Below are 18,064 nucleotides of genomic sequence, written 5' to 3' on the forward strand. Positions count from 1 at the left end.
GTGTGTTTTGAATGTTCGGTGTCTAATTGGCATTGCAACGTTAGCTGTATTTTTCTTTTTAGAATACACGCGGTATGTATCGATGTCAGGCAGGGCAAATCAGTACAATTAATTAAATCAAAGTCCTTCAAAGAAGGCATCGTGCTTACCCCATATAATAATGGGTAAAATAACTTAAAGACGAAGAAGAAGAAGAAGATATATATCATTATACATTAAATATATAATTAATTAATATGCCCTTATGTGTTATATTGTTATTTAAACATAACTATATTTATATAATTATATATATATATATATATATATATATATATATATATATATATATATATATATATATATATATTATATCTGTTATACACGTATATGTATATACATATATATATATATATATTTATATAATTTATATATATACATATATATATCTGCAGGTAGAAATGAAATACTGCTTATGAATTCTAACTGGTTTCGCTTTTAGTTCAATAAGATGTCTTCAGTCCGCTTGGAGATGTAGTAGAAAACATAAGGCAAAGCCATGTGGGATTTGAACTCAGTGTTTCATTTTTCCCTGGGGTACGTCTGCATATATGCATCGGATGACCAAGTGATTTCAAGCATAATAACATACACACACACACATATATATATTTATACTGTATATACATATATATAAACATATTTATATTATATATATATATAATATATAATATATATGTAAATATATATTTGTATGTATATTATACACTATATACATGTATGTATGTATGTATGTATGTATGTATGTATGTATGTATGTATGTATGTATGTATGTATGTATATATATATATATATTATATATATATATATATACATGCTTGTATGTATTTATAATGGGAGGATGTCTTGAAATTAGTATAATTAAGCAGGTCGAACTGTATATAAGTACTACCTTTCTTTGGGTCAGTTTTTAACGGTTCAGAGCAAAATAAGTCGCACAAATACCAGTGAAATAGTAACGGAAGAAAAGTACATTTCACCGAGATTCTCTTCCCTCTGTAAAAGCAAAGGTGCAAGCAAATAGTGAAATAAACAATCGCAAGAAAAAGGCTCCCCTTTTTCCTCCTTCCTCAGTATAAAAAGAAAAAGGAGGCGAGTGTCACCATAAAAGATCTCCACGGAAGCAGTATTCTGCTTCTGAGGAGGACCTTCCCTTAACAGTGGGTGTTTACCTTATTTATTGTCCGCTAGGAGTCCCAGTCCTTCACGGGTAAACCGCCCTTAAATCCGAGGCTCCGGAAGACTGACTTTCCCTTGAACGGGCCTGTGTTTTGGCCGCCGTAGCATGTGCAACATTTACCATACCCGGTTTCCAAATTTGGTCCCGCAATTCTCCTGTTTATCCCTTTTGGGCGAAGATAGCGAACAGCGTTCGGTGTCCTTTTATCTTCTGTCGGAGGGCTGGGGAGGAGGGAGGGGAGGGGAGGGGAGGGAGGAGGGAGGAGGCTTGTGGGAGGAGTACTTAGTTCGTTATCAGTTGGTTTATCTCCAGCTTCAGCCGGATGCTGAGAGAAGATGTTGCCGACCTTTGTTTTTTTTTGTGATGTTTGTAAATGTTTTTATAATTTGTTTACAAATTTTTTTAATACCTTTTGTTACAGGTTTTTTTTATTGTTTTGTTTTAAGATATTTTATCTTTTGTTGAGAGATGTTTTTATTGCCTTTTATTTCATTGACTTTGATTTCTTCGATTCCATTCGGTGCTTAACATCGTGTTTATTTTTATTATTGATTATACGTATTTTCTCTATGTCATTCAGTTTGATTTACGCTCGTATGACCCACTGCAACTTGCACCTGATCTCTTTGGTTTGCTGCAAGTTTAGTAACGCTTCTTATTTTTTGTATTCGGCTTTGCCGTAGGCCTGAGTTTATTCATTCCAGTTGTATTATTAATAATTTTATGACAAACTGTTGTTACTGATTTAATCTGTTGAGTGAGTTTCATGAGAAGCCCCTTTTTCCATTGTCATTGGTAAGAGCAAACCATTAAGAGTATGTGGAATGGAATGGAATATAGAGTTTAGGACAAAGGCCAAGCACTGGGACCTACGAGGTCATTCAGCGCTGGAAAGGAAAATGAGAATAGGTAGGTTTGCAATTTGCAACAGGGGGAAAACCTCGTAGTTGCCCTATGAAATAATCGTTGGGAGAGGGTGGATAGCATGAAGGAAGGATATCTCATGAGTGGAGGTACAGTAAAAGGAACGAAAAGGTGTTGCAGCTAGGGACCGAAGGCACGCTGCAAAGAACCTTTAGTAATGCCTACAGTGCATCGCGTGAGGTGCACTGACGGCGCTACCCCTTCTACGGGGATTAAGAGTATGTGAACAAGAGTTCATGAGTTACGAATTGAAAGTAAGTAAAAAGGAACACTGAAATGTGACTGACATACTTAGAAACGTAATGATCATTTGAATGATTAAATGTTGAATTTGAATGAAGACATATTTTAGTGCAGTGATAAAAAAAGGAAATGATAAATAGGAATTCCGAAAGGAAACTGTTACAAGAATGCGTCAGTATTTAAAAAATTGTTGATGGAAATTAGTAAGAAAATATTTTATGTTATCAAGCATCTAATTAAGGAAAAATGCTGAAAAATATACGCTACTTGAAATGAATGAATTAGTAATTTTTAAGAAAATTAATAAAAAAAATTATTTTTAATGGAAATTATGTTGGAAACCCGTAGTTAGTTACAAGTTATGATCGGAAACTGATTGTAATATACGTCACTAAAAAAACTCATTGATGAATGAAATCTAAAGAAATACGCCATAAAAAGAAAATTATCAACAAAGAACCGTTAAAACGATACTTTAAGTTAAATTATGAATGAAATGAAAAAATACTAAAAAAAAACACTGCTCGATGAAAAACTACTTTGTAAACAACGTCGGCAAAATACAAAAAACAACCCTTGGACTACTGGCATTATTTACCCCAAAAAAACATAAAAAAAATAATGGATCCTGAGCAGATGTTTATTGGTCGATTTTCCATTGAGACCTAACGATCATTGCCCCGTTCAAAACGAGAACAAGACCGCTGTACCGGAAGTGGTTTGCAACATCTGCAGGTTTGAAATGCATCGGATGGTAATGAGGGCTGACCCGGTATGCAGCGTGCATTGACGTGCATTCTCGAGGGAAGGAAAATGGGTTCACAGGAAATACTTATTTGTTTATTTATTTTTATATTTTCATTTTCTTTATTAGATGTGGGGGTTCATAGGGGATAGGTATTTTTGTATGTATTTTTATATTTTTATTTTATTAGATTTGAATTTCATATAATAATAATAATAATAATAATAATAATAATAATAATAATAATAATAATAATAATAATAATAATAATAATAATAAAATATTTTATGTTATCAAGTACCTAATTAAGGAAAAATGCTGAAAAATATACGCTACTTGAAATGGATTGATTAGTAATTTTTAAGAAAGTTTATTTCTCTATTTGCTTTTGATTCTGTTGGGAAAGATGAAGGAGTTGGTTGTATATATGCATTACAAAAAGTGCAGATCATGTGATTTTATCAACTTAATAATAAGTTGATAATAAGAATTTGGGTGTTGAAAGTGATTGTTGCATCAGCTGCAATCAATTCGTAGAGTTTTCCCTATCTTTAAAAGTTGGTTAAAAAAGTAATTATTAGAAAGATAGAGAAGACGCTACATAAAAAAAAATGAATGCAGCTGATGTAGCTGTCATGTTCAACACCAGGTGCTTAAAAGAGGATCTTCAGCATACAAAATTATTATTTGTTATATTATTATTGTTGTTGTTGTATTTAGTACTTCGTCATTCTTACTTAGTATTGAGTACTGTAATGATGTTCAGTTCCTCGGTTAAAATCAAAGGATTGAAGAATGGAAGCATTATTATTATTATTATTATTATTATTATTATATTATTATTATTATTATTATTATTATTATAATTATTATTATAATATCCTTCATCATTCTTACCTAGTCTTAAGCGCTGAATTGATGTTCAGTTTCCTGATATTTTTGTTTGATGGTCAAACGATTGTGAAATGGAATTATTATTATTATTATTATTATTATTATTATTATTATTATTATTATTATTATTATTATTATTATTATTATTACCGCCTAGTCTTAAACAGTTTAAAAGTAAAAGGATTAAAGAATTGAAGTAATTATTATTATTATTATTATTATTATTATTATTATTATTATTATTATTATTATTATTATTATCTCCATCATTCGTCCTTAGTCTCAAGCACTGAAGTGATGTGTAATTCCTCCGTATGTTCGTTTAACAGTCAAGTGATTATAAAATGAAAGTTTTATTATTATTATTATTATTATTATTATTATTATTATTATTATTATTATTATTATTATTATTATTATTATTACCTAGTCTTAAACGCTGAAGTAATGTATAATTCCTCCGTATGTTCGTTTAACAGTCAAAGGATTGAAGATTGGAGGTATTATTATTATTATTATTATTATTATTATTATTATTATTATTATTATTATTATTATTATTATTATTATTATGACAGATTGGTTGCTTTTATGCTTGACATTTGGATGTGATGCATTAATGATTTGAAAGGGAACATTTTCCACATATTCCTGCTTTCAGATAGGTCGCCATGTTTATGCAAAACGCAACTGCAAATATAAACAGAAAATTGTCCGTATAGTTACTGAACAAGTAATGCACACCCGCATGGAAGGTTCAAGCCCTGAAATGTAGTTATACAGTTTTAGTATTAGATTTGTTATTAAATCGTCACTGTTTCATATATTTTTATGTTTTTAACAGCTCAAATAGTTTTTATTATTCAGAGGCAGGATACTAGCTTGTCAAAAATATATATTCTCTATTGCATTTGTTCTATGAGGTTTGCTATCAGATGGCTATTTTATATATATATATATATTTTTTTTTTATGATGTTTTTAAAAGGTGAAATGGTTATTCATATTCCGGGACAGGACATCAATTTATCAAACAAATTTTAGCGTTTGTCATGTTTTTCTTTCTCGTTGGTGTAGTGTAGGTGACATAGAAGGAATATATATATATATATATATATATATATATATATATATATATATATATATATATATATATATATATATATATATATATATATATATACAGTATATGCACATATATATGCATATACATATATATAATGCAAAATATATATGTATGTATACGCATGCCAGTGAGTTAAGGAACTAAATGGACTAATCTATCTTAGGCTGTAAAAATAAATTGGGGCCAAAATTATGAGAAATTGGTAAGAGTGGAGTTTATCGATATCACTGAGAAAATTTCCGAAGCCCGTTCGCAGAGGAACGGAAAAGTCACAGAATCTGGGACGTCTGGTGTTTTTAATATATGTATATATATATATTATATATATATATATATATATATATATATATATATATGTATATATATATATATATATATATATATATATATATATATATATATATATATATATATATATATATATATATATATATATATATATATATATATATATATATATATATATATATATATATATATATAGAGAGAGAGAGAGAGAGAGAGAGAGAGAGAGAGAAGTCATAGGAAGTGGTGACCTGATTGATGTTACCAGGCCACATGAACCGTGGCCAATTAATATCTTTACAAGAAAAGACTTACAGTAGGTGTCACCTTGCGGCTTTGGTAGCATTAACTGGTCGTCCCATACGTGGTCTTTGTCATTCATTCGTTTTGTAACCTGTTTAATACGCTTTACCAAGCAGCCGGCAGAAGAGTTATATAGCTTTCCTTAAGCTTAGATCTATCTTGTTTGATGCCCCACGGGGATTTGTGCAGGTACACTTGTTAATGAGGACATTTTCTGACAACATTATTAATGGACTTCGGTATAAATTATGAGCTCTGTCTTGCGATATTAAAGATCAGGAACGGATTAGTAAGTGGTTTACCTTAGTTGCTGGTGAATGAGCCTGAATATCTTTCTGACACCTCTTAGCATTTTGAGGAAAATTTTTGACACATTTTGCTAAGAGGAAAACTTATCAGTGGCAAATGTAAGGTCGTTAGTGCTTTCATGACAACGCTTTTCTAAGCATGTGTATCTTCAGTTAGGTAATAGTTTGTGGAAAATGTTGGCTACTTCGCTCAAATTAAGGCAGTTTGGTGCTAATTTATACAAAATATGGGGTAACAGTGGGCGGAAAGATGCTTAAAGATACAAGGATAAGCGTTTTGCCGATTAGTATAACTCGTAACTATCTCATAATTATATTCGGGGTTATGCTATTTATTGATGCAGGAAGTTTGAGTCTCATAGGCTAGTCATAATTATGAGTCATCCTCAGAAAATTAATACAAGTCTTTCGAATGAAGTTGGAGGCGTTAGGGGTGGAAAATTCTCTCTCTCTCTCTCTCTCTCTCTCTCTCAATAATTCTTTCTCTTTCTACAATTCTTTCTGGGCATCCTCGCTTTTACTTTCATTATTATTTCTGGGCGTGTTTCTTTCTCTCTCTCTCTCTCTCTCTCTCTCTCTCTCTCTCTCTCTCTCTCTCTCTCCAATTCCTTCTGAGCGCCTGCGCTTTCGTTCTTATCGTTATTTCTGAAGGTGTGCTCCCTCATTCTTTCTTGGTGTGCGCGTGCTCTCTCTCTCTCTCTCTCTCTCTCTCTCAGTAGTTCTTTCTGTCTTTCTTCAATTCTTTCCGGGCGTCCGCGCTTTCACTCTCATCATTATTTCTGGAGGTGCTCTCTCTCTCTCTCTCTCTCTCTCTCTCTCTCTCTCTCTCTCTCTCTCTCTCTCTCTGTCTTATCCTTGTTGCTAGGGTATCTTGTTTGTCCCATCTGCCACTGAAAAAAAAAAAGGCCAATTACGGCCATTAGATATTAAGAACATTGATTCCCTAGACAAGTGTTTGTGCGTCCTCACGATCTCGCCGGTAAGATCTTCTTAATTGGTTGTTTTTGTCCCTTTTTACTCACAAGTTTGGTTAGGGATTGGGGAAGGGCAGTTTTTTTTTTTTTTTATTAATTATTGTGCAGAGAATTATTAGTATTTCTGCAGGTTGGGTCAAGTGTCGTTTTTCCATATGTTTTATTGGTATTCGTGACCTATACCCTAATATTTTTGTTCAGTTTTACTGTCATTTACTTGTTTGTTCCGTAACCATCCAAGTTTATCCGATCTAATTGATATTTTAATTTCTGTGGACGTGTTTGCATTTTGGCCGTGTTTGAAGTTAGTTTATGCCAGGAGGGGATTATAAACTGTCTGCTGAAGTGTTCTCGTAATAACATTCCTCCAGTATGTAAATCAGACGGGACATGTGTTGAAGGATTATGGAAAGCAGCAGTTTTTTCCACTTTTATGATTCTGATTTCACGGAGAGTGGCAAAACTAGTAAAAAAAGTGTTATTACCCTGTGACAGAGGATGGTTTCCCTTATTGTTGTAGCTATAGTACTGAATGGGATGTCATCCGTGTTTAATTTTAGGCTTTTTAGTGTTATATTGAACAGTCAAAACTATCAAAATGAGGACAGGAATACTTATACCACACTTTATACGGTAAATTGTAGTGCATTATGGCTTATGTTACTCATTTGGAATTTTTTGTTTCGATTAAATGTTATAATAAAAAATTCTTTTGATATCAGAATGAGGATTGTAATACTTTCACAATATTTGAATGAGCAAGTTATAGACCATTATGGCTCATATCACTTTTTAATCGAGCACTGTAATATCAAAAGGAAGACTGACAGGAATGCGAACACGACGTAACACAAGTCAAGGTTGAGAACAATACAGTTCATTCTACTCTTATTTTTGTTCAGATATGCCTACCGGGCATTCTGTCTCTTTAAAAGGCTTTACCCTAGACCTTAGGGTTCTGCAACCCCAGACCAGACCCAGCCAATCACCTGTATCCCAAGCATCGAAATCACGCCAGCATCCAATACCTGCAAAGGTCACCACAAACATATTCCATCTCATTCCCTTAACACCCCCCCCCCATATTGGATCTCTCTCCCCCCCACACCAAGACCAAGACACCACCCCTACACCCCTCTTACCGTCTATACCTACTGCATTTCCACCACACTCTCAACCTCACGCTTGCGTTATTCCATCCTCCTCCTCCTCCTCCACCTCCTCCTCCTCCTCCTCCTCCTCCTCCTCCTCCTCCCATACACCCAGTAGTGCCCAAGTAGGGTGGTAGGTGCCCCAGGAGGGTAGTGACCCACCAAAGGCCGGGCAACCCATTTGGCAGAGGTCACCTCTTAGGTTCTACATGCGGGCTGCATGGGGCCCCAACCAACCAACCACCGGTTTGGTGTCTTTCAACGAAGTTAATCATTCTCTCTCTCTCTCTCTCTCTCTCTCTCTCTCTCTCTCTCTATCTCTCTCTCTATATTTATGTCTTGCTATATATATATATATATATTATATATATATATATATAATTATATTATATATATAATGATAATATATATATGTATATATATGCATATATACATACATTATATATACATACATACATACATACATTTATATATATATTATATATATATATATATATATATATATATATATATATATATATAAAATATAAATATACTGTATATATTATATCCGTGTCTGTGTATTTATGGTGTGTTCGGTAGCATTGTCTTGCTCATTGACCAACCCCTCGTGCCTCTGTTGACATAACCTGATGGTTAGTTAACTGTGGTGGGTCGCAACATTTTTGGAAAAGGAGATGGAGGCATCAGTTTCACCCCAAGAGACTTGCCGAGAATCGCAAGAGTAACATCTTTTGCATCCACTTACTCCAAGGAAAAAGCCACATGGTAATATATATATATATATATATATATATATATATATATATATATATATATATATATATATATATATATTTATATATATATATATATATATATATATATATATATATATATATAAATTCATAAATCCAAGTCGGTGGTAAACGATTATTTTCTTCATATATTGTTAGTCGATGTTACATTCAAACATGATTTAATTGGGTACTCTGGAGGGCTCTTGTCTTCGTAGATATGTTCGTATTAATAATCTGTCGAAAAACAAGAGAATCTGAAAACCGCGTAAATGTATTGAGATGGCGGACAACAAGCGTGTTTTGAAGTGGTGGCTTTAAAGCTCAGGTCGTTATGGGTCCCAAACCAGTGGAGCTAGTTAGTGAGTATATGCTTTTGTTTGTCTCCGCGTCTGTGTACATGTCCTTTGTGGCGTAACAGTAATATTATTCTTATTCATTGAAGAATCCCTCGAGGTTGAAGAATCCTTCTAGATTGAAGAATCCTTCTAGACTGAAGAATCCTTCTAGAGATTTCAAAAGCCTACGGAGCTGTCAGCTTTGTCAAAAAGGGTAAATAAAAAACTCCTGGAATAGAGGAAAATTTTTTAGGGCTGATCCAGTAGGAAGCGATATATGCCCGTCTGTTTGAAAAAGGAAGGTTATAGCATAAATGAACAAGAAAACAAGGAGGTGAGGGAAGAATAAGGTTTACTCCTGAATATGTACTATATACTATATATATATATATATATATATATATATATATATATATATATATATATATATATACATAAATATTATATATATATATTATATATATATATATATATATATATATATATATATATATATATATATATATATATATATTCTAAATTACTGAACAATTTCCTTACCATTACAGTAAATAAAAATAAAAAATACTAAATGGTACTTCGTACTTTTGTGTCATTTTCTGCAACGGTACTTGACAACTGATATCATCAATATCATTTATGGTCTGCTGATGATGAAATGCTACTGTAGCAACAAATTAAATGCTATACTACTATTTTCCACAGTGGCACTTGTCATCTGATAACATCAGTTACCCTGATATTACTTTGGCATCTGACCCTGATGGCAGATAGGAGATGCCATTTCATCATCAGGGCTTGAACACTGACTTTTATAAGCCATTAAATTAGTGAGCTTGACATAGCTTTCAGAGCAATAATCCAAAGAGGGAGTTCTTCCAAAGTCTGCAATATCGAAAAGCTGGGCCAACTCCAAAGTCACCCTCCGCCAGTAGTTCTTAGGCCCATCTGTGACACCCGATTGCTCATACCGGACTACCACGGTATGCTGCAAGTTCCTCGTTGGGTGATTGGGTTCCGTTCTCAACCAGCACTCTGCTGGCCGCGAGTTCGAGTCTCCGACCGGCCAATGAAGAATAAGAGGAATTTATTTCTGGTGATAGAAATTCACTCCTCGCTATAATGTGGTTCGGATTCCACAATAAGCTGTAGGTCCCTTTGCTAGGTAACCAGTTGGTTCTTAGCCAGGTAAAATAAATCTAATCCTTCGGGCCAGCCCTAGGAGAGCTGTTAATCAGCTCAGTGGTCTGGTTAAGCTAAGATATACTTAACCACGGTATACTGCAAGTTTCTGCAATGATTAAGATTTTCCGCCAGGCAGAATTAATAAACCCTGCTTTTAGCCCTCTTTTGTCATATCAGTTTGGACTGGTAAGTGAGGGTGCTTCTCTGCCAGGTCCCGATGGAGAAAGAATAAAATCTCAAGTCTTGACTGAAGCATAATGTTACACGCCCCGTGGAAGGCTCGAACTGACGTCCTCTGAGCGCCGAAGTCCAGCAACCAACTGTTCCTATCCCTCTACAGCCAAATATTGGAATTAATAATTATTTCCACTCAAGCCTATAGAGTATAGACACACACAGACATTATATTGTATATATATATATATATATATATTATATATATATATTTACATACGGTATATATATATCTATACATATGTTTGTGTGTGTGTGTGTAATTTAGAAAGGGAAATTAACTCAAATATGACAGCGTTTCATATCATGTTGGGTTTGGTCAGTACGTGGATATGTTACCACCAATAACTGTCTGGCCCCTTTGGCGCACAAACTTCCCTGGCCTCACAGAAACTTGCCACCGGTCGTAGGAGTCAGGTAGAAGCATCAGGAGGTGAACCATAAAAATCCAAGAGGGTTGGTGGGAAGGCATCATAATTAGGTCATGATGTCACACAGGGTCTCCATTAACTGATAATCTGGCAGTATTCCGGCCACGTTCCTATGGTATGACCTCTGCAAACGAGGGATTTACTCGGCAGGACGCGAGGGTCGTGTTAATCACGGCTCTTGCTATGCTGGAGGAGGATGTGCAAGAGGATTTGGGGCTTTGTGCGTGTTATTTTTAATTGCTCTCTCACAGAGAGAGAGAGAGAGAGAGAGAGAGAGAGAGAGAGAGAGTTTGAAACGTTTCTATTAAGTGCATTATATATTTTATTTTGTTGTTTTCTAAATTGGAGAGAAAGAGGGAATTTCGTGATTTCATATGCACAGTTTAAATTTTGCATTCTTGTAAGCTATGCTGTGACGACGTCATTAACAGAGAGAGAGAGAGAGAGAGAGAGAGATTTCCATTAAGTGTATTTAATTTTTAACCTGCTGTTTTCTGAATTCGACAGAAAGAGGGAATTGCAAGATTTCATATGCATAGTTTAACTTTGTATTCATGAAAACTATGATGTGACGTTACTAACACTTGGGGAGAGAGAGAGAGAGAGAGAGAGAGAGAGAGAGAGAGAGAGAGAGAGAGAGAGAGAGAGAGCGCATTTAGAGACGTTTCAATTAAGCGTATTTTATATCGTATTCTGTTGTTTTCTAAATTCGAGAGAAAAGGAATTGCTTAGTTTCATATGCATAGTTTAATTTTAATTGTATCCTTGTAAACTATACTATGAAGTCATTAACACACACATATATACAGTAGTATATATATATATATATATATATATATATATATATATATATATATATATATATATATATATATATATATATGAGAGAGAGAGCGAGATTTGGTCTAGGTAATTTTTGACGTATTATTGTTAGCAATAATATTGCTTGCTGAGAGAGAGAGAGAGAGAGAGAGAGAGAGAGAGAGAGAGAGAGAGAGAGAGAGAGAGAGAGAGAGAGAGAGAGAGAGAGAATTTGCTTTGTTTATATTTTTGATTTTAAAATTAATTTTTAAACATCTTCCTCGCTATTTTCTTTCTTGTCTCCTTTATTATGTTCTCGTTTTATGACTGAAAGATTTCTGTCATATATATATATATATATATATATATATATATATATATATATATATATATATATATATATAAATTATAATCACTTTTGTACGTGATTCATTTATCACACATTACCAGAGGTGTGTGTGTATATATATATATATATATATATATATATATATATATATATATATATATATATATATATATATATATATATATATATCTATATATATATATATATATATATATATGTATGTAATATATAATTTATATATATATATATAATTAGTTATATATTGTATATATTATATATATGTGTGTGTATGTATATATATGTGCATAAATTTATTAATTTAATTATATATATTTATTAATTTATATATATATATATATATATATATATATATATATATATATATATATATATATATATATATATTATGTGTGTGTGCAAGTGTATACTTATTTTGTAATGTAATGCCATTGCTTTTAGTCTCCACTTCATTCTTATGGTTTAGCAATTAGAAATAATCTTGTCAGTGTTATAGTGATGAGTTATTATTATTATTATTATTATTATTATTATTATTATTATTATTATTATTATTATTATTATTATTATTATTATTATTATTATTATTATTATTCAGGATGTGCCAACACTCCAGTGAAACAAGGTTAGAAAACCATTCAGTTGCAAGGTAGTATTCCTGTTAATAGAATAACGAAAAGTAAAAATCTAAAAAAAAAAAAAAAAAAATGAAAAAACAGCAAGTGCAACGCACTTAAATAAAGAGTAATAGAATTCAGAGCAACTGAGATAAAGGGAAATGCGGGGTTAGTAACTGATCTCTAGATAGGCTTCAAGTTTATACTCAAGTGTATAATCCTGCTTCGTATGTTTGTCAAGGATCTCTCTCTCTCTCTCTCTCTCTCTCTCTCTCTCTCTCTCTCTCTCTCTCTCTATATATATATATATATATATATGTATACATGTGTGGTGTGTATATATATGTTATATATATTTATTTATAAGGCATATATATATACTGTATATATTTATACACATACATATACATACACACACACGTGTATAAATATATACAGTATATATATATATATATATATATATATATATATATATATATATATATATATATATATATATATATATATATATATATATATATATATATATACACACAGTGGGTCTGTGTCTGTGTGTATATACGTGTGTATTTTCCCCCTAACTGGATTCTTACCATTACCGCGTATTAATTTCATTAACTAATATTAAATAGCTTCGGCTATGCCCACATTGCTAATTCCACATGACTATCTCCCTTCAGGGACAGCAGCAGCGGCGGAACTTGGTGCAGCGTGGCCGAACTTGCTACCGTCATGAGGGGGTTCGGTCCCCCGGACGTGGAGCTCTCTATCTTGGACGGCAGCAACCGGTCTCTGCCCCCGAACACGGTCCTCGTCCGCCTGACGGAGGACGCCTTCCTCAGGGGATACGAACCTCTCCTGCAGGCCCACAAGACGCTCTTCTACGTGCCTGCTGGGGAACATACGGTAAGTTTTCCGCACTCATTTGGACATTTTCCCTTAGATTTTCTGGTTTGGGTTTTGTTTAGTTTTATGATTTGAGTTAGAATTTTATTTTATTTAAATTATCTGTTTATGCTTTTAGGTATTGGATTTATTTCAAACGTTTTACCTTTGGATTTTCTAGTGAGTATGTTTTCGAAGTTAATCAGGTTTGTTAAGATTTAGTTTTGAGTTATTCTTGGCCGTAGAAAGTTCTGTTTTATATTTGTGCTGTTTTTTTTCATGTAAACCGTTTTCATATATTTATTTTGAGAAAGGGCATTTGATGTTGTCAGTTGCTTCAAAATATTCACGCTTCGGCTTATCAAATCGGGTATTATTAACACCAGATCACGAGATATTTCTAATATTAACCCCGGATAACAAGATGTCTCTAATTTAACAAATATTTGTCCTACGCTTCATTGATGTTTATTTAAAACAAACTCATTTAAAATATATTTATTATGAATTTGTTTGTAAATATGTTAATTTATTTATAATGAGTCACTAACCTTGACTTCATGTATCAGTTCGTTATGAGCCTGTTTTTAAAGAATTATATACTGTTTGTTAAAGCATTTTTATTATTCCTTTCTTTGTTAGGAGACAGGGAAAAATTTTAATTATTTATTTAACTTAGGGCCGGGCATGCGACTGGGCACGCGTGATGCAGCTGCAGAAGTGTCTGTGCCAACTCTTGTGTGGGGTGGACCCCCCGGTTCTACGGCTGCAGAAGACGGACCACGGGGACGTCCTGGTCTCTGTAGTGGATACCTCCCCCCCTGACTCCCCCACCCCCCGGGTGAGTTAATTACTTGGTACATTACTTGCTCTTCCTCTTTGTAAAAGAGGTGTGGCTTTCCCGTCCAAATGCTCCGTCATAATATTTGTAACTTTGTTAATATTGATGGTATTGGGAGAAAAACTTTCTATCGCGAGAGTTCATAAATGTTCAAAAGGGTCCACTATAGTATAATTGTTAAAGGCTCGTGTAAAATTTTATAAAAGCTTTCGAACTCTTCTCTGGGATCATGTTTGGTCAGAATGAGTAATTTAACATAAAATGTATTGAGGTAAACATAAAAGTCAAAATCAAAAGTCACTGAAGATTGTTGACACCGGTAGTTAGCTCGCAAATAGACTAGAAGAACGAGGGCAGTTATTCTAACAAAGTGATTTCGCAGCGCCTCCTAACGAAGGACCTCCTGTAACGTTACGTCAACCCGTACGGAGATCGAGCAGAATTGCAGTCAGGAATATTAATAGAGGAGAGGAAATCACCAAGTTAGAATAACTGCCCTCGTTCTTCATCACCTAGTCTGTTTGCCAGCTAACTATCGGTGTCAACAATCTTCAGTGACTTTTGATTTTGATTTTTATGTTTACCTCAGTACATTTTATGTTAAATTACTCATTTTGACTGAACATGAACCCAGAGAAGGGTTCGAAAGCTTTTATAAAATTCTACACGAGCCTTTAACAATTATATTAATGTGGACCCTGTAGAACAATGATGGTCTTGTTTAAGTAAAGTAATATCTCATGGAAAATTAACGTTGTGACGCTAATTCGTTAAGTGTGAGTCTCGCTTATGAATTTCAGACTTTATAAAGGAATTCCTCTTTTAATTTTCTGTAAAATAAAACTGTTGTTCCGGCTTTGTCTGTACGTTCGCTCTTTTTTCTGTCCGCACCTTTTTCTGTCCGGACTTTTTTATATCCGCACTTTTTCTGTCCGTCCTGAGATCTAAAAAACTACTGAGGCTAGAGGGCTGCAAATTGGTATGTTGATCATCCACCCTTCAATCATCAAACATACCAAATTGCAGCCCTCTAGCCTCAGTAGTTTTGATTTTATTTACGGTTAAAGTTAGCCATAATCTTGCTTCTGGCAGCGATGTAGGATAGGCCACCACCGAGCCGTGGTTAAAGTTTTATGGGCCGCGGCTCATGCAGCATTATACCGAGACCACAGAAAGATAAATCTATTTTCGGTGGCCTTGAATATACACTGTAGCAGCTGTACAGAAAACTCGATTGCGCCGAAGACACTTCGGCGCATTTTTTACTTGTTTCTTATCGAAATACCACGGTAACGTTTTAGTACTTGATGTAAAAATGTTAATAATGACATTGATGATTAAACAGGCTAGCTACTGTATGGTAATCATGTGCTTTTCTACAGATTTAGATATTTAGTCGTTTTAATAAAAACAAGTCCATGCCTCTATATTAACTGTGTTTTAGAAGGTAGTGTTTTTCGAGTTGCTTCATGTATAATTCCTCCGTAGGGGGGTAGTGCTGTCATTGCACCTCATGCGGTGCACTGTAGGTATTACTAAAGGTTCTTCGGAGCGTGCCTTCGGCCCCTAGCTGCAACCCCTTTCGTTCCTTTTACTGTACCTCCTTTCATATTCTCTTCCCTCCATCTTACTTTCCACCCTCTCCTAACAGTTGATTCATAGTGCAACTGCGAGGTTTTCCTCCCGTCACACCCTTCAAACATTTTACTATCAATTTCTGTTTGAGCACTGAATGACCTCATAGGTCCCAGTGGTTGGCCTTTGGCCTAAATTCGCTATTCAAATCAATTCATATATAATTCACAGTTACGGAGGTCTTGCCGTAAAATTAATTAGTCAGTCAGTCCATCAGTCAGTGAAGAACAAGAGGAATTTGTTTCTGGTGATAGAAATTCATTTCTCGCTATAATGTGGTTCGGATTCCACAATAAGCTGTAGGTCCCGTTGCTAGGTAACCAATTGGTTCTTAGCCACGTAAAAATAAATCTAATCCTTCGGGCCAGCCCTCTCTAGGAGAGCTGTCAATCAGCTTAGTGGTCTGGTTAAACTAAGATATACTTAACTTAGTTTCAGTGTTACTATGAGATTCACAGCCGGTGTCCCGGTGTTTTTCCGGAATGAAATTTTTATCAACGTACCTGACAATGATGACACTTTTTCACAGGGTATCTTACATCCCTACCTAGTTTTTGATCGTATTCTGTATTACGAAAGTTGCATAATTCTGGTAATTATAAGAGTAACATCGACTTCTTGTAGATATCGCCAGCAAACTCAGAGGAATGTTTCGAAGATATGACGTAACTTATGACGTCATTAACTTGCCTCCTCCTCGATGGATAATTGGCTATTCGTGAAAAAGCCTCAACCTCTGGCAACAATGAAATACAACCAATACTCCTTGTTTACACTTTGTAGTGGTGGTGGTGGTAGTAGTAGTAGTAGTAGTAGTAGTATATAGGATTTATGCCATGAGGTCGAGTGCTAGAATCCTTGCAATTGGGTGGATTCACTTTATTGTACTCACATGGTGTCCGGAAAAGGGGAAAATTAAATGGTCGCTTGACTTTGCTGCATAATGTACGAGACGCTAATTACTGTTAATATTTTCATTCGCTTATTATTATCAGGTTTTATGAGTCCAGAATGACTTGGTCTGATCTTAGAGACAAACAGTTGCTTATTGTAGGTCGTAATTGGATGATCTGCCAATTCATCACTCAATTAAGAATCATTCAAGCGAGCAAATTGAAGGACCGAGTATACGGATACTTTTTAGTGTGCAAGCAATCTTGGTATTTAAAAGCCTACCAACAATCGAACTACCATGCCGGTAATATTCTGTGGAATATGAAAACAACTTTCATTATAATGTTGCAGTTCAGCCATTGTTGTACTCTGTCACTAAGAGGACAGGAGCGATCATATGAAATGACATGCCCTTACGTGGATCCTTTATCTAACATAATTACATATGAGGAAACTTGACATTATAATCGATGGGTGGATTATGGCGTTTCGGGCTAAGCCCAAGCACTGGGACCTATAGAGGTCATTCAGTGATGTATTATAACTCATGAATTTTTTTTTTTTTGGCAAAGCAAGTTTTAATGTTGTTCCGTAAGTTATATTTTACTGAGAAATCAACAACTATTGCTTTATATATATATAATTATCTTTCTGCACCTTGAAGTCAACAACGACGACAACTTGTAGCCTTGGATGTCCGTACTTACCTAAAAAGGGCCCTATTATTCAGTTCTTACCTGTCCTGTTCAAGCTTATGTAGGGTTTGCCACGGGCCTCCTCACTTCTAAACAATTGTACAAATCGAATCACAAAAGCTGTCCTGCAAAACCATGGGGGCAATGACTTACCATAGCCGCAATTTTGAAGCCTTGACAAGGTAATGAATAT

At 34.1% G+C, this 18,064-nt stretch overlaps 1 protein-coding gene across 2 annotated transcripts in view; it reads left to right on the forward strand.

The window, feature by feature from the left end:
• LOC136846020 (telomerase-binding protein EST1A-like) overlaps positions 1-18,064 on the forward strand; it is a 207,098-nt gene that overhangs the window by 184,951 nt on the left and 4,083 nt on the right. For both annotated transcript variants that reach the window (XM_067116646.1, XM_067116654.1), the window contains exons 9-10: positions 13,602-13,827; positions 14,486-14,647. In XM_067116646.1, the coding sequence (XP_066972747.1) occupies positions 13,602-13,827; positions 14,486-14,647 (388 nt within the window). The remainder of the gene's footprint in view (positions 1-13,601; positions 13,828-14,485; positions 14,648-18,064) is intronic.

Source organism: Macrobrachium rosenbergii, chromosome 2 (assembly GCF_040412425.1).
Source record: "Macrobrachium rosenbergii isolate ZJJX-2024 chromosome 2, ASM4041242v1, whole genome shotgun sequence".
In the NCBI taxonomy this organism is placed as follows: domain Eukaryota; kingdom Metazoa; phylum Arthropoda; class Malacostraca; order Decapoda; family Palaemonidae; genus Macrobrachium; species Macrobrachium rosenbergii.